The sequence below is a fragment of the Ambystoma mexicanum genome, chromosome 1q, assembly GCF_040938575.1.
Source record: "Ambystoma mexicanum isolate Mex_15411 chromosome 1q, UKY_AmexF1_1, whole genome shotgun sequence".
NCBI lineage: Eukaryota > Metazoa > Chordata > Amphibia > Caudata > Ambystomatidae > Ambystoma > Ambystoma mexicanum.
In genome coordinates, this window is record NC_090922.1 from 164,854,063 (window position 1) to 164,872,703 (window position 18,641).

The 18,641-nt window shown below is 44.4% G+C and overlaps 1 protein-coding gene across 2 annotated transcripts in view; it reads left to right on the forward strand.

Moving 5' to 3' along the window:
• Positions 1–14,667, forward strand: part of IRF8 (interferon regulatory factor 8) — a 90,479-nt gene extending 75,812 nt beyond the window's left edge. For both annotated transcript variants that reach the window (XM_069636491.1, XM_069636497.1), the window contains one exon: positions 9,889–14,667. In XM_069636491.1, the coding sequence (XP_069492592.1) occupies positions 9,889–10,062 (174 nt within the window). In that variant the 3' untranslated portion in view covers positions 10,063–14,667. The remainder of the gene's footprint in view (positions 1–9,888) is intronic.
• The last annotated feature ends 3,974 nt before the right edge of the window (positions 14,668–18,641 follow it).

Below are 18,641 nucleotides of genomic sequence, written 5' to 3' on the forward strand. Positions count from 1 at the left end.
GCAAATTAGCTTGGCTGCATGCAACCAAGTTTATTCAGGAGGTCCAACAGAAAGTGGAGAGCCTCCCTTTTGATTGTTTGCAACTGTTCCATCCATTTCTGCATTAATAACTTATAACATATTTATTGCAGTCAATAAAGCTTTTTTCCCCTTCTAGATTTGATCATAATAGGTCTTGCCCAGGTTTCTGAGTCTATGTACCAGATCACCAGTACCCTAGAGTCATCTTTGGACTCTATTCCTTGCTTCTGTTCCATGCAAGAAACTGATGATCGGCATGTCTTCCTTTGGCATATTGCCATCTCCTCAGGATAAGCCTAACATTTGATGGGCTGCAAAGTAAGGAGTACACAATGCCTGTGGATGGTTGGGTAATGCTCCATCTGTCAGCCTGGATAAAGATTGCACAGGATTCCTGGAATTGGATGGTTATCAGTAAGGGGTTCTGGCTCCGATTCCCTCATTTCCACTTCCTCTCTTTCGCTAACTTTCATTGATTCTGCCATTAGAGCTTCTGAAACTGTAGGAGCTGCAGGCTAAAAGAGGTCCTATTCGGGAATGAAGGAGATTTCATTTCCCTCGTCATAGTAGGAAATAAGGAGGTGAAGACCATCTTTGATCTCAAGCTCCTTCTTGCTAAATCAGAGGTTCAAGATGGTCAGGAGGGGATTGGATCTGTGCAAAAGGTATTTAGCATGTTTATAAGCATATCTCCATATTGTGCCCTCAAAGTAAGTTCCTGTGGTTTGCAAACAAAGACAAATGATTTCAGTTCAAAGTCTTGCTATTCGTTCTGAGTTTGCCAACAAAGGTCTTTACCAAAGTAATGTCCTTTTTGAGAAGTTTCCTGCATCAGCAGAGGTTTCGACACACACCTCGATCTGAATTATCGGGTTATCAGGGCAGCTTCCCTGGAGGCAGTGGCACTGGATTCTGAGGTGAACCTGGATTAAGTGTTCTGCTTGGGCCGATAAGTGGGTGCAACATATTGTACTCTGACTTTATATCTGCCTTATCTAGAAAACAAAGCAAGGGATGGCCTTCTTTTCTCAAGATACAATGGAGCCCAATTGAGCCCAGCATTGCTCTTTCAGGGGACTGTGGGGCTGTTTCCCTCTGTACTTCTTGTGGAGGCCTATCCTTGCATGCACTTGAGAGTGACATGATCTAGAAAGTTTTGTGGAGCCAGAATTTGGCTATTCAGTCTTCCCTAACATGGGTTTCCAAAGAGGTCGAAGAGGACCTTCCTGTGTGAATGAACCGCTCCCATATCTCCCAGGGTCCACTTTCAGATCTCAGATCCTCAAATGTATATGGTACCAGACTATTCAATCTTGGAATGTGTGCCTTCTCAGGGCCTTGCAGTTCCACAACCTTTTGTCCCTGCTGGAGGCTCAGCTCCATAACACATGTAGAAGCTGAATGCCATTTTTATGGGTCTTAAGCACTCCCTACCTTTGATCAGGGTATGCACCTGGAAGGACGTTGCCACTGGCATTACAACAACCATGTACTATGTGAACAAGCAAGGTGGCAGCAGGTCTCTTCGGTTGCACAGGTTTGGGCTGGAACTCTGAAACTGGTGCACAGACTAGTTGCCGCCAATTACTGTGGGACTCCCTGAGCAGGGAACCCCAAGTCCCTCATTAATGGGAGAGTCATCCTAAGGTGATTCAGATGAACTATAAGCACTGGGTTTGTCCTCTTGTGGACCTCTTTGCTATGGAACACACAGGAATTGTGATTGTTTTGCCTTGTGGAAGGGGTGGGTTAAGTCTTCCCTGGGGAATGCATCTCTTCTCACATGCAGGAGCAGTTATGTTATGCCTTTCCACCACTGCCGCTCAGATTTAGAGGCGCCTGCAATACTCTTGTTCAGTCAGTGCCACTGGCTTGGATAACTAGTACCCAGTATTCTGATCTACTGCAGCTGGTGGATCATCCTCATGCGGTTTGCCCATTTTAGGAGTAGGTTGGATTCTCCTTCCCTCCTCTCAATTGCTGTTCCTAGTTGCCTGGTCCCTGAGGACTTCAGGTTTTCTGGACTGGCGAGGACTGGCGATGATCTTGAGGTGTTGATAGCAACCAATGAGTTTTCTGGAGATCCCAATATGCCAGCAAGTGGACTCAATGTTTTCACTGGTGTCAACAGCAACAGATTAATCTATTGGAAACTATGCTAGTCAATGTTTTTTCTTTAATTTCAGAATTGACTAAGACCAGTGATAAGCGTGAATCCTGTAGTGCTGACCTTTCTGCTCTGAGAGCTTACCTGAACAGCCCTACCGCACTGTTCCCTTAAGTGCAGTAGCCACATTACTCCTGGGATTTGAATGCCGTTCTAGCTGCACTCAAGCATACACAGTTCAAACCTATGGATGTTCTGCTTTCCCTCATGACAATCAGGATGGTTGGACAGCTCTATGTCCTCTGGTCCTCTGTTTGATGATCCTTTTTTGAGATCCTTTAAGGGCACAGATCTCAGGTCACTGATTTTCCCCCTCAATCAGGATATGTCTTCCATGTTTTATTCTTCAATCTATAATCGGATTCTAACTGGACCTTGCACAACCCGGATGTGTTTAGGGCCTTAAAACTTCCTTGTTTGCCACTACGTTTCCTCCCCTCATAACAAAGTCTCCATTGTGTGATGGGTGGTTTTGTCTATCCTTGAGGTCTTTAAACATTGGCATGTCCCTACATCTAACAGCCTGCACGCTTATCTGAACAGTGCCAAAGCGGCCAAAGTCATGTTCCTATTGAAGCCAATGCACAGAAGCCACATGGACTATGCTGCATACCATTTATAGACATTACTGCGTCAATGTTAGTTCCTGGGTGGATGCCAGTTTCAGAAAGGGGGGGTTCAATATGATTTCTTGTTAGGGACCACTGATAAGTCATTCTCTTCCACCCTTGTTGATTCTGGAAGTACTTTTCGATCTCCCATAAATTGTGAGGAAAGGGGATGGGATGTAGGAGTAAGGACAAGTTACTCATAGTATGTCCTATACTCCTAGTCCATAGTCCACTATTGCTCCAGACAGCCCTCTCGCCATCCCCACTTATACGATGCCATGGCGTTTTTTTCTGATAAAAGGACTGATGGGTGGGACATGAATGTGGGAGGTCTGGCACCAGAGGACGTGGTTGAACATGTGCACAGTGCTTCTTTTTGATGTAATGATGCTTTGCATCATGCTCTGGTTCTGTCATATCTCTAAGGACGACATTCCATGAGTAGTGAGAAAAGAAGATTATGGACTAGTAGTATACTAATCACTATGGTAATTTGTACTTTATGTCATACATGTACATCATTTTCCATAATTTACAGGACTTCCTTCTTTCCAGTTAATTACTTAACCAATGCGATGACTAGTTTGTCTTTCAATTTCATATAAAAGAGTCAACAAGGAGTGCGAGATTGAGAAGATAGATCAATTAGATAGAGAGTCATTAGATACCTCAATAGATAGATTTATAGATCAAGGGCAGTCTAGCAGCGAAAATGCTAGATAATTCTCCTTTGAACAAGAGTACCAAGGATGGTACTCTTGTTCAGAGGAGAGTTGCCCAGCATTTTGGTGCTAGACTGCCCTTCTGGGTGTGACCAGACTGATGTGCAATGGGATATTTCTCCTCTGTGAAGGGCTGGTGAGCTAAAACCTATTTTTAGACTGTCCTGAGTGGACGAAATTCCATAGAACACGATATTTGAACCATATTCATTCTCAGTAGAGTGGGTCCTACACACTTGTTAATTTTGTAAAACTTGGGGTTTCACCACAAGTCAACGGGGGTAATCCCGACGTGGAGCCCTTGTTTACTGTGCCTTAGAGAGGCTCAGCTTCACTTCACTGAGGAGGCCCAACAAGGCTGAAACATGTGTCTGGGGTTGCTGATGGTACTTTTTCAGAGGAGAATTGCCTAGCATTTCGGTGCTGGACTGCCCTTGTGGGTGGGACTAGAATGTGATGCAAATGGATATTTCTACTCTGTGAAGAGTGAGTTAGAATGATAGATAGATAGATAGATAGATAGATAGATAGATAGATAGATAGATAGATAGATAGATAGATAGAGACGAGGCAGTGCCGTCTCTATTTTTGTATTCATGAAAAGAGTTGGATTAATATCGAATGTAATTCAAGACGTCCATGTATTCCCAGATCGTGCACAGCGATAATCAATGAGCACTGTATGCTTTTGCTGTGGGCAATGTTTGCGTATGTCTACTCTGAAAAATACATTCTGTTGCATTCCTGACTGAGAAACATATAGGGTGCCAAGCACTCGTGTTGGAAGTACTTTTGCGATCTGAAGTATGATCAGTGGAGACTGCCATTTGTATGTGCTAACGCAAGTAAGCCACAGACACTAAGCACTTACCAGGGAGTTTCTGCTCAACACTCAACAGAGGTACATCAGAAACTACAGGCCTCTTAAAGTCTTTCAGAACCGCTGGTAACCACACTACAAATAGACCTAGTAACGTGTACTGTGACACATAATCAACTGCAGTGTAAGAGTAAGGAAAATGAAAAAAACTCTTTTGACATTAAGAATATTACGGGTTCTAGTTCCGAAGAGATGATTGGGATGGAAAATAAGAAACTATGTCCATGTACATGTGAGTGGAAGGATAAGTGGCAATAGTTTTATGGGTTAACTGAAATTATATTGACTCCCAATTGCATGCCTGCTCCTTTTTTCCACACGGGAAGTGGTTAGAAATGACAAAAAGGCTCAGCATGCATGGCCACTTGTGTGTTTGTATTTTCAGTTAGACGTTGTGTGCATACAACATGCAGAGGTATTCATGTAAACATTAGGAGCAGCATGGTCCATTGTTATAATCAAGAGATCTGATCCCTTCAGATACAAGAAGAGCAACATTGTGGCTTAGCAATAGACTAGGAACTGCCTGAGCAAAAGTCAGGAAAGTCAGTGTTACGCGTTGCAATCTGGCAACAGTGTAGAAGCCCTACCTTTTTGAATGTTTAACAAAATTATATAATGATATGGGTAATTTCATCTTAGAAAGCTTGGTCTGCTAATCAGAATCAACTTTCATCGAACTCCATGACAAAAACGTAGTGTACACCTATATAAATGTGTGCCCTATTTGGTCAGTCTCCTGATCTGAAGCACCTGCTCTCTAGTGAAACAGAACAGATTCAGAGGTCACAGGTGCCCTGTTTACAGCTGGGGTGACAGCAAAGTCACTTCAACAATGAAGCTGCATTTGAACTCGACACCACTCTTCCAAAACTACATAATTATGATGACCTACCATCCTGGTGGCAGTTAAGTCTTTAAACATAAGCCATATCTGAGTTGGGGTTTGATGACTGGTATTGCACATAATTACATATGTCAACACTGTGAGCTCAGGCCAGCCATGGCCAGGCTGTGTGTATTCTCCTAAGACTGGCTGTCTATGCTGCAACCAGCAGGAACATAGCCAGTGATAACTTTCCCTCCTTGATCCTTTCTGTAGGTAAGTAACACCTCTACCCACCAGGGCAGCCCTGAAACAGTGAACAAAGTGCACACTCTAAACAAAAGGTCTAGTCTCACACCATGGTATTGCCTAGCAAAGCGTTTTTGATGATATCGGTCTGAGAAGGGGGCAGGGTTAGTGTAGGAAGAAGGAACTCAGCACATGTTGAGGAAGGACTCCACCATCTTGTTTTTTATCTGTACCTCTTCCTCCTTCCTTTAACACAAAAGACTTAGGCTATGATGCAACCATGCAAATACCACCTGTCACAAGGACATGGGTTGGACCCCTTGAGGCAGGTTTTCTCCCTTCCAATCCTCTGTGCCATTTTGCTTATGAAAAAGGGGACTTAATTAATTCACGTTTGGACTATCCATTACTTAACAAATAATTCATGTGGACCTCTTTTTGGAGAGTTGACCTTTGCAAAGCCCTCAGTCGTAGAGGAAAAGAAGGAGTGCTGCAGTGCAGGGGCAGGCTTTACTCCCTTCCCACTACCAGGACACATTGGGGGTGGCTCTTGCTGTGGACCTGAGACCTCTGTAGGCTGGAGAGCAGAGCCTGAAAGGACTCAAACTGTTTGAAAGCCCCCCTGGTTTACCTCATTGAACTGATTAAACCACATTTAAGTTATGATCACTACATATTAACCAAAAGGATCTGCCGGTGCTGCTTTTGACACTCCATTGAATTCTGAACCGTTGCTGCCCACCTTTGAACTGGCTTGCTGCTGATTCATATCAGGTAGAGGACATCACCTGTTCAGCTCGAGCAACCCGCTCCTTGAAGCAGAAGAACTCAAATCACCACCTTTTGAACATCTCAACTCAAAGTGCTGGATCATTGCGTGATATATCGACCCAAACCAGTGGTTACCAATGTCTTCAACTGACTCGTCCTTCGAACCCATCCTTGTGAGCCATCTGAACTGCACTGCTCGACTTTTGTGTTTGTAAAGCACAGAGTCCTGCTTTCAACCAACTCAACGCTAGCTCACTGCCTGTACCACACCCGAACCTGGTTCGACCCGCAGCTGAAGCACCTCGGATGCTGTTTCAACACTGTTATGATATGATATGTTATGATATGGCATTTATAACGCGCCTATACACAAGTGTTTCAAGGCGCGACGAGGCAAGGGAGAGGGAACAGAGGGAAGACAGACAATGATCCTGCAGGGCCAGATGTCCTTCAGATCGCGCAAGTGCATGGGAAGGGGAAGGAGAAGTCGAGGGGGAAAGGGGGAGAGGGCAGTGCAGTACATGGGATAAGAAAATAAATAAACAATAAGTAAAATGTGGCAAGTGCAAGGGTAAGTGCCGACATCAGGTGTCATGTGTGGGTGGTGGGACTGTAGGGATACAGAAAAACAGTCCTCAAGTGCGGGGGTAGCCAGGAAGGCAGTGCAGGAGTGCTACTGCGGGGGAGGGGACCTGGGCCCGAGATCAGAGGGTGGCACCAGTGTAGTTTCAGTGTCAGCCAGGAAGTCAGCAAGGGAGAGGAGGAGACAAAGCAGAAGCTTTTGAGCCGTCTAAACCCAGAATTAGGTATTTTGAAGTGACCCTGTCCCCCGATCCACCTTTTGGAGCCCAAGAGACTGCTTATGTCCCTTTTGCACTTTGTTCCAAGATGTATCCTTTTTGAGATCTGTGTTGCATTTCTTTCCTGTTTTTCCTCCCCGCTAATTATCCAGAGTATTACATCATTATATTCTGCATTTCTTTGTCTTCTTTTTACAGAGGCAGGTTTTTATTGTTTTGATAGTTAAGTGTGCAATTGATTTGTACAATTAAAGTATATACTTTTACAGAGCCTTGGTTGGACATGCTTTTTTGGAACTGTTATACTAGGCCTATTTGGGTTGCTACGGGCTCACGTTTACACCTCTTCTGCAAATATTGTCTACCCTCGACCCACATTGCCACAACAGGCAAAGGAGTTTTATCTATTAGCTGTGCCTATTTACGTTTACAACAGGGATCACTTTTGGTTTGTATAAGTGGTGGGGCTAATTAGGTGGTTTAGCCAGTACTGCTGCAGAGTAGACGTTATATTGTCACAATCAGGAAACAATGAAAACAATCTAGAAAGGCAGCGATATATCAGAAAACCTGTAGCAGGAAGGTAAACAAAACCTTGCCATAGCAGTGGCTTTGGCTTTAGATCAGTCAGCACACATTGTAGGCATTTATTAAGCACTCACCATTTTCCAACTACTACCATCATATCTCTAAGTATGCTATTGGCAGTATACATCCCTGTACTGCACAGGTGGTTCAGTGGTTCATAGCACTATGCACGCACAGACGTACACACCATCTTGGTACTGCACACATAAAAACACACACCCTTGCCATATCACTGCCACACACCCTTGCCATATCACTGCCACACAAATACACACACACAAACATGCTTCCTCATCCCTGAACACATACGCACACACAACACACAAAAACACACAAACAGACCCACACACAAACACACACCAGCACTACCCCCCTCAAATCACACTTACCTTGGCACTGCTCAAAACACCCTGACTCTTCTATAGCACTTCACACAAACACACACTTGCAGCCTTATCACTTGGCAGACACAGACATGCCCTGGCAATGCCCTGACATGACACACATACACACACAAACATACACACTGTGCCACAACACTCTACATACACACACACACACGCACTGCTCCAGAGCAGCACTACATCACTATGCAACTAACATCCATGAACCCAAGCACCACCCCATCCCTGCACTTCACTCACAGATGACCCACAACACTTCACTACACACAGATGCACATTCTGCCACAACACTGAAGAGCACACTTACACACACTGCCCCTAGCACTGCACCCAACTCCCAGCACTGCACAAATGCTACCTCAGTACTGTGCACACACACAAACACACACCAACCTACCACCACAGTGCACTACTCACACACACACACACATGCACACACTGAGCCCCCAATGTTGCACACCGACATACATACCACTCACTTACGTGCACACAAATACCATACACACACATACATTCTTGAGCACTGACACATACACACACCACACATACTCTACTCCAGTAGTGCACTGCACGCACACTGCTCCAGCCATGTACCTCTGATGCACACCCACCCACCCAACACATCACTTCACTTACACAATGCCATAGCACTGCAATGGACACAGACACACATAACTAGTACTGCATTCACAGAAACAAACACATACGTGCACAAACACACACATAAACCCAAGAACCAGCATATCACAAACATACAGACCACCTAAAGCAGTGCACTGCAAACATAACCACCGCCACCTACAGTACTTAACTGCACAATCACTGCACTACTCATACACACATGCATATTAATCCCAAATGCACACCCATACAGCACCTGGCACCACAAACATATTCCTCCTCCTGGGGTTTGACCTTGCAGTGGTAACTGGGAGCACTACAATCATGCATGCTGTTGGTAATAATGGTATCTGGCTTTACAGTGATAACTATGGAGTGTGGTCTTGCTTTGCTAAATAGGAATGACTGAATTTACCATTGCTGTGGTAACTGGTTATAACAGTGCTAAGTAGACTAAATGAATCCTGACAAGTACCATTATACACATTGAGCATATTCACTATTAATAATTGGGTGTAAGGACATTTGGACATCCATGCTTACTGGGCATAATTGCTACAAATACTTCTTGCAAACAGGGAATAATAGAATATTGTACTGATGTGTTAACTGTGCACAATGAAACATGGTGCAGCTGTACTAATTCTGCATAACCTTGACAATGGTGTGAGTACCTGGACAATGGATGGTAACAGCTCAAGTTCCTGAGATTATTACGGCAATAACTTGCATTGAACTGAGTTCCTTTCATTTTGATAACAAAACCTTAAAAATGACATGAGTACTGGGGCTTGTGTTGGCATTACTTGGTATAACAATATACATATCTACATATGAGGATATGATGTGAGATCTAGAGTACATTATGCTAATGGTGGATGCCATCATTTGGCAAACGAGAACAATGCCAGGCATATGATTTCCGCAATAGAGCACCTAATGCCAATACATGGCAAATTATGCCACTTTCGGGGAATGTGATGGCAAATGGTGCGAGTACGTACCACCTTGGGATTCAATGCCAATGCCTGCACAATGCTTATGCATGAGCCAAACCTGTTGGTTGTGCTAGCACTTGTTTTTAATTGTGACAGCAATGGCACAAAAGGGGTTGTGTAATGAATGAGGCCCTGTTCTCACATTCAAGCTTAATGCGTGTCTCTCAACATTATCAGTCCTACCTTCATTCGCTTTGCAATGACTTGATATATAGTATTTTGCATTTCAGATTGAGCAGATAGCTCTGAGGCAGCCGGCACAGCAAACAGAAAAGAGCTACAGCAGCGCCGGCCTGCACGCTCCGCAGGAAGCACAGCACGAGCAAATGACGCACATCCTGCAAGACATCTGTGCGACGCACCAGCGACCCTTCTTCAGAGAAAATCATCAAATAACCGTCTGAAGGGTCCATGCGCAATCTTTTATATGCCCCCAGCCGGAAGTCTCGACAAAGGCTCTGCCTCTTGCATGGGGCGCCCTTGCTACTTGGAACAAATTTGGACAAAGGTTTTAGGTTTCCAAAGTGCAAAAAAGTCAGTTCGAAATTCCAGGGACATCTGAAAAGAGCAAAGAAAGACATTGTCGATTCTGACTAGTCAGTCATTTTGTTTTTAGTCTCTGTTGGCTGCCCAGATCATATGGAGCCCACGCCTGGCGTTGATGTTAAGTCACATGATGCAATAATAATTGAGAACAACTCCAAGGAGGTGCTATACAATGTTTATGATTTAGGCAGCACGGCTTCCCCCTGATATGTCTTTACAAAATAGCAACAACAAATGAAGAGGGGTACAGAGGGAATACTTCAGCTCTGCAGTTATTTTTTTTTATCGAGTACTCAGGTGATGTTGCCAAACCGCAAAAGTAGATGCTTAAGCGCTACCAAGTAATTGGACAGAAAGGGTGATGTGCAGTACTGCCACATGAAAACCACAAACAAAGCCTGTTCTTTTGCCGATTTGGCAGGAAGCCTTAGTTTTCATGACAGACTTATTCAAGGGGACTGCACATACTTGTGAATGCGCATCGGCTGCACGCTGCACCTAGTTCAGAGACGTATTTGAAAGTTCCTACGTTTAGTGCTAATGACAGGATAGGGGTTGGGCGAGGGTTTTGATGCCCTGCTCCTGGAGTCTGTCAAATGGCCCACCCACTGCTGGAAATGGACACAATGTACTGCGGGAATTCCCCTTTTCCCTCCTTCGCTCGGAGTGGTGGGGGGGAATTGTCAGTGGTATGGGTGGGACTGGGGGCGGAGCTAAGTGTTGAATGATGTGTGTGCCCTGGATATAGGATGCTAGCTGCTTTGCATAAAAACAAAGTGCATTTTGGGAACATAAGAATGACCGCCAATTTATCAAACATACCTGTGCTAGTAATTCAAACGTTAATTCCTTCTGAGCATGCAATGCACACTAGGTATGGTGTTTCTTTCCTCTGTCAGAATAGTCACCCTGACATTAAAATGTGTGCAAAGCATCAGACATATAGACAGTTTTGGTTTCATTGTTTGAGTTTGGGCTGCTGAGCAATTGAAAACTTTCCCGCGCAGTCTGTGAAGTCATTGCATAGCATGGCTCAGTTGAATGTATAGAAACACTGGGCCTCATTATGAGTATGCTGGTCCGGTAACAACTGTGCTGGTAAGCTACTGGCACTGTTGTTACCAGACCGGCATACTCTGAGTTCTGCAACCGGGTGCCTTTCCACCCACCAAGTCTGACCTGGTGAGCGGAAAGGCACCCGCTCGCAGACCTTGATGGTAGCAGTGGCACCATCCTCCCCATTCCCATTGAGTCCTATGGGAATGGGGAGTCATTTTTCCCGGTGCCTGGCTATGGGGAATTGCCGGGACCGCCGGAGCTGTAATGCCCCGGTAATTTCCCATTGCCAGGTGCCAGAAAAAAAACAACCCTGGTGGCAAATGTGCCATTTTTACCAGGACGGCTAATGCCAGGTTTGTGATGAGGCCCACTGTGCCTCTGTGCATGCAGCTGAGCGGCAATATGCAACCAGTGCTGTAAGTCCCCGCCAACCCCGAGGTGAGGAAGGTCTCTGCAGCTCTCTGGCCCTGACTGCTTTTTTGGAGACATAGTGAGGCTTGTGGCAGTTTCCTGAATGAGAGAGAGTCAGGGCCAGAGAGCTCCCTCAACTTGGGGGTTGGGGTTGGCCTCATGTCTACACGGAATGCGAAGGCAGATTTTGGTGGAGCACAGCTCTGTCTGGTTTCCAACCCAAACCCTCCCATGGGCTCACCCAGTACAGGTGACTCAGTGTTAATTCGTTTGTGGGAGGTGTGGATGAGAGAGCATGCAGGCCTGGGATTTGGTTTGCCTATGGCCTGATGATGGCTCATAAAGCCATGATTATGCAAAAATGGAGAGTGCTACTGTCCAAAGAAAATGTCAAACCTACACTCCATAAAAAAACTGTCAAATTCACTATGTCGTCAAGCTTACTTTTATATATATTAACAAGTCAACAAGATCCTATGTAAACTGAAATAGCAAATGCTAGAGCAGAACAGAGCATCTACCATTGTTTTGGCAAAGTAAATTATTCTGTGGTAATTTACTTTGACAAAAATCACTAAGTTGGGGAAGTAAATATTATGTGTTTTTATTATGTGTTTTCGGCGGTATTCGAGGGGGTATGGAGGGGACTCCCCCATTACAAAATAAATTAATAATTTGAAGTGATTGTTGTCGAAGTAACTTACCTCAGAGAGTAATTTACTTCAGCAAAACAACATTGAATCGAGCAGATTAACGTTTTGTGCAGAATGCACTTCTTCAGGGCCATAGAGGCAGCAGACATGGCATTCCAACTCCCTTAGCTTCAGCACGTTTTTGGCAACAATGTGTGCATACTTGTTTGGTCTCTCCTGTTAAGTAGTAACAACTCCAAACTTCAAAGTCACTATTAAGCGCATTGATTTACTTTCTTTCTATTGGCAGAAAAAGGTTAAAAATACACCAATGCTTTTCTGAATTACTTCAGAGCACCAGGTTGTCGCCTTCTTGTCATACTTATAGATACATATCTTAGCGAAATAAGAAACGCTGCTGTCTCTATGTGCCAGATTTATATAAGTGTATTTCAATGGGAAAATCCTATTGAAAAAAGCTTTGTAAATCAGGCCCTATATGTTCAGTAAAGAATGCCATAGTAACCCGCCTTCACTTAGGTTTGTACAGGTGCTTTTCTTAAATTATTTTTTTTACATGGCTTCTATTTGAATATGACCTCGCTATAAATTTGTGTCAATTTTCCAAGAATGCACATTAGTCAATCTCATTAAGGGACACAGTTTTTTTAGTTACTGTTATTTTCAGTAGGCAAAACAGAACATAAAATAGAACTGTTTCTCTTATTATGCATAGACCCAGGGGTACATGAACCCATTTTTGTGACTTAGTTTATGCCGCAATGTAGGATCCTCAGTATAATCTTTGACAAAGGTCTGTGGTAGGCAACTCTGAGCTACAAATAGTGTGTTCTGCAAATTTTCTTCTTACATATTTCCTGTGGAAATTAGGTTCCTTTCTTGCTTATTAAGGGTTCTGAGTTTAATTGGAACTGCAGAGGTTTATAAAAAGAATGCTGCCCTGGTGTGGCATTCGAAATGTTTGGTACAAGCTGATGCACAATGTCGGCAAACATTCTGGATTATACGCACGTTTTTTTTTTAGGAAATGTGGATTTGTTGAAAATCTTTTCTGATGTGTGCTTTTTGTTGCCTTTCTTGTAGAACTGCCTACATGATTCTGACTAGGATTACAGATGCCATTATTTTCCAATTTGCACTGTACGGTGCCTTGTGTTAATTGGCGGTAGAGCTGGTTCATTTTGTTCCCATTGGAGGCATGGTTAAAAACTATTCACAAAGAACATATGGCATTGTAGGGTTTCCCTTGAGTCTTTGTTTTTACTTTTATATGAATAATCTATGTTTTGTGTTTGGGACGGAAGATAAACGTGCACAATAGTTTTCAAACACACAAGATGAGAAGGAATGCCATTCAATTTTGAATACTTTGAGGATATTTGGGTTGTGTCTGAAAAAGCTCCAAAAATGGTCTCCAAATTGCAACAGTTCAATCAGCCTCATTACGAGTTTGGAGGTATTGCAGTGGTACATCTGCCAGGATTCCAACCACCAAGCGGTATTACCCTTACTGCCACTTGGCCCCATAGGTTTACAATTGGACCACAAGGGATGGTAGGTGTTGTAAACCCCCATTTTATGGAGTTCGACTACATTGGGGATTTATGGCAGTTTACCAACGGCGGAATTACCGGGTGGTAATTGTGCTGATTTTTGGAGGTAAAGTGGAGGACCTCCAGCATGAAGCTGGAAGTAGATCTTCCACTTTACCTCTGTATTGGCAGAATTACCACCCAGCAATTCCGCCAATGCTAATAGGAAAAATGGAGGTAACAGTATTACCTCCACTTTTTTCGCACACCGCCAAACTCGCAATGAGGCCCATTATTTTTTCACCTCGCTTGTAAAGTAGCCAGACAAGCAATCACCAGTTTAGATGGGCAAAGACCGTATTTGGGTATTGCTGTGGTGAAACCTTTTGATATGAATAGGATGGGAGACCCATAAATGTTGCAACACTTCCCTAAACATGCATGATATGAAGCACCTCGAAACTTATTGGTGCTGTAGGTCAAATGTCCACCTTTGCAGCATTTAAATATCCTCTTTTGAGGAATGTGAATCGAGACATAAGCAGACTTGACATCATGCCACAAGCGCCTCCCTTACTGAATGTGTACATAATGCTTTTTGATGGCATGTTTTTTTTATTACAAAGCATTCATTTTGGGGACATTTGTTCCTTAAGGCCTTTGAAGAATCAATAGCTTAAGGCAGGCTATACCTTTGTACCTGAAACTGGAAAAACATATTTTTTTAATCTTGTTTACTTAAAATAATATTTATTTGACGCCTTTTGCGATATTTTCCTGCAAATAAAATGTGACCTTTTATTTTGTACCTTTGTTGTTTGTTTTTGTTGATTACTAATGCGCATGTTGAATGATGTTCTGCTTATCTGTTGTCCATTTCAGTGAAGAAACCTACAGAAAGAATGTGTTAAAATGGCAACGCCTATTGAGGGACTGATTGTCCTTATATAGCCCTTGTCTATGTACGGAAATTCCTGTAAGTGCGAAACAGCCCACGGCGGGATGGCAGCAGCAAGGCTTAGTTCCACAGGAGCTGCTTATTACATGTTTACTTCATTTAAAAAAACAAAAAAAAACAATATTTTAATGGTTTAGCTCATACGAGCTTTTCACATCAATCTAATTACAAGACACAATAACATACAATTCATTCAATCTGTACATGAAATAGAATTCATCCAGTCAATGTATCTATTAATACAAAATCCATCAAATTTGCGAAGAACTACCATCACTTAATTCATATAATTATTGTTATACACGTGACGAATTTAAATTCATGCACACAGTTTTACTTAGTGTCACTTTATTTTCTTCTAGTGAGACAATAATGTATGCCTCAGTGGGCTACTCAGAGCAGTAATGCCTGCCAGCCCGAGTCTAAAGGCTGTGCAGTGCTGTTACTAAATGAAGCCGCCTGCCAATGAGTGCATTATTGACATTAACACAGTGTTTTGTTTTTGGTAACCAGGTGAACACGAGGACCGTTGCTTCTGGCGTGATGTCACCAAAGTTTTGGCATTGCAGTGTGTCACTGCCAGGAATACCGCACTTTGGATTACAGCTCAGTTTATCTATTTGTTTGTTTTTTTGTTCGCTTGTTGAGTAAATATGCTACCAATTTATTTATTTCTCCTGCGGCCATTTACACCCCTTTGCCTGTAAAATATGGAATGGTTTTCAACAACACAAAACAGTAAATTCTGGGGCTCTGCGCTTCTTTTAAGGTCATTGCACCAAATTATTATTATTATGTACAACGAGTAATCATATATTTTTCAATGTGCAATTAAAAAAGGCGTCTCATACCCCTGCTAATCGATGACCCACTGCCTCTTCATTTGAAACCAGAGCACCATCGCAGCCCTTGTGCACTCCCACCTGCTGATTGTACCTGTCACCCACCCGCCCTCCATGTAACACTTAATCAAACAACGTGATTTGAATATCAGCCCTGTCACAACTCAAGAACTGTTGTAACAGACCTATATTGCACACTCTTTTTTCATAGTGCCAAACATGGGACGTTTTTTGCTCCATAGATCTAATGATCTCCAGAGCTGGTATGTAAGTGCCATTTTGTCATCCTCTAACCTTTGTACTCCTCCTCTCCCCTGCTGATCTCCTGGCTGAATCTGAAACTGCACTGGTTACCTTATGACCTCGGGCCCAGGTCCCCTCCCCACCAGTTGCATACCTGCACTGCCCCCTGGCAGCCCGTGCACTCGGACTGTTTCTGTATCCCTACAGCCCCTTCTAGCACTTGACACCTAATGTCTGCACCTACCCTTGCACTTGCCACCAGCTGTCCACACTTTTATTTATTGTCTTATTTATCTTTTCTGTTATCCTATGTAATTCACTGCTCCCTCCCTTTTCCTCCTGCACTTCTCCCCCCTCCCCTGCACATGCGTAATCTCAATGTCACCTGGCCTAGTAGGATCGTTGTTTCTGTCTTCCCTCTGTTTCCGCTCCCTTGCCTCTTCGCACCTTGAAACATTTGGGTATAGGCGCGTTATAAATGCCATATCACATCATATATCATAACCTTTTCATGAAGCCAGAAGTGATGTTTTTAGCATTTGTAGGGCCAAAATGGTACCTTCCAGATCTCCCTTTCTTGTGGCACCCAATGCAACTGCCTACCAAACTGTAGCACTAGCCTTCCACATTTCCCCTTCTCCCTGACCTTCCTGAATCTGACACGATAGACCATGTGCGCATAGTCCTAGCTTGTCAGAACTGCAGGGTACAACAGTTTGTATCCGATTAGGATCTATCGGCCACAGGGTGGGGATATCTTCTTCCTCTTCCTTGAAATCAAAGCCCAGACATTTTAATCTCTGTCCAAGAACAAGACCTCAGATGTCATAAATGTAGTTTTACCGATTAACCATGGAGAAATTGGATGTTTACATCCTCCACAGTACTTTTGTTTTTGGTGGGAAGGAAAGAGGGTCTTCCCATCCCCTTGGATGAGAACAAAATCGCGTAGTGCATGCATTAGGAGTTACATAGTAGAGGCCAGTGTAAACGCCATCTTAGTTATTGGCAGCTATTTTGAAATGTAGGCCCACGTGCGTCAAAAGCACCCAACGTGTTAGCTTTAGACTTGTATTATTGGCACAGACATAATTCACACCATGAGTGAGCTTCAGGGAGTTCCAAGCCTTTCACTGTCTTAGAAGCTTCTGTCACGCTTATCTGGAGACCGGGGTTCGCCACACACACTTTCCCTACCTGGCACCTCTATTCGCGCTTTCGCGCTTGGGGAGGCGCCGGAGGGAGAGCTTCAGGGACCAGGGCTGCAGCTCCTCGGCGCATGCGCGGGAGACCACGGTCACGGTTCCGCGCATGCGCCGTGGAGTGGTCACCCAGGATTGGAGCCGCTTGCTGTCCAAGCCTCGCTCTGGGTCCGCTGGCGCCCGGCTACAATCAGGCTTGCGTTTCAGGCCTTGCGGGCGCCGGCGGCCCGTAAAGGGAGAGTGAGGATCGGGAGCAGATTGCGTCTCAACGCGTTCTGTTCCTGATCGTGTTACTCGCTCTTCCCTTTTTTCCAGCGCCCAGCCTTGTTCCATTCAGCAGTCTGGGCGAATTCCTTCCCTTGTCCTCTTCAGTCTGCCTCCTGTTTTTCCCCTTGGGTTTCCCTGGTTCTTCCCTTGGTTCCCTTTAGTTTTCACTGGGGTTCCCTGCCTTCCAGTTCTCCTTTCCCAGCCAGGTCCTAGTTAAGTTTGCCCTTTCTCCCGGGTTCCCTCTCCCTTTTGCCAGGCTAGTATTCCCTGCCTAGCTTTTTCCCCTTTTTTCCAACCTTGCGCCAGCCTGAGCTCTGTGGTCATTCTTCCAGTGCCTTCCCCTGGTATTTGCCTCTGCCATCTTTGGACTCTTGAGCATCACAGCACCCAGTGTCATCTCCTGGAGTACGTCCTTGTCTTCTTTGGACTCTTGACCATCACAGCATCCAGTGTCTTCTCCTGGAGTACGCCTTTGTCTTCTTTGGACTCTTGAGCCCTTTTGCTTCAGCGTCATCTCTTGGAATCGCCTCTCCCATCCTTGGACTCTGGAGCTTCATCACTTCAAAGACTTGTTCCTTCAACCTCTCCTGCCTGTGCTTGCACAGTCCCGACGTCACGGAAATCAGGAGAGAGCAGCTTGTGACGTTGGGAATTGGTCCATCTTTTACCCAGTACCCATTCTGGGTGGAGGAGAGGCTGGTTTCTTGTGTCACCAATTCTTCTTGTCAGTCTGGCTGCCCCATCGAGATCAACCAGATATTCAGGTACGCAACTTTTTCGCGACTCCAAACCTTAACAGATTGAGACGCCTACCTTCCGATTTGGAAATGGAAGACACACAGGACCTGCGGAATGAGTTACAAGCCCTCAGAGCAGAGATGACTGCCTTACACCAGGAAAACCAAGTCTTACGTCAAATGGTAACTCAAGGGGCAGGGAGTGCTCCGCAGGCTGAGAGTTCTTTGGCTCATACTGCCCCAATCAAGTTTGATGGAGACCCACGTCGAGTAGCGGAATTTTGCAATCACTGCCGAATCCATTTTCTCTTCAGGTCGACCTATTTCAATAACGATAAAGCCAAGATCGGATACATTTTGGGAAATTTAACTGGGAATGCCCTCGCCTGGGGAACACCTTTTGTGGCTACTAATAGTCCCATATTGAATGATTTTGCTGCTTTTGAGAAGACATTCCTGGAGGTCTTTCAGACACCCAATCTGGCCGCCGCTGCGCAAAATCAGTTGATGGACATCAAACAGGGAAGTTCCGA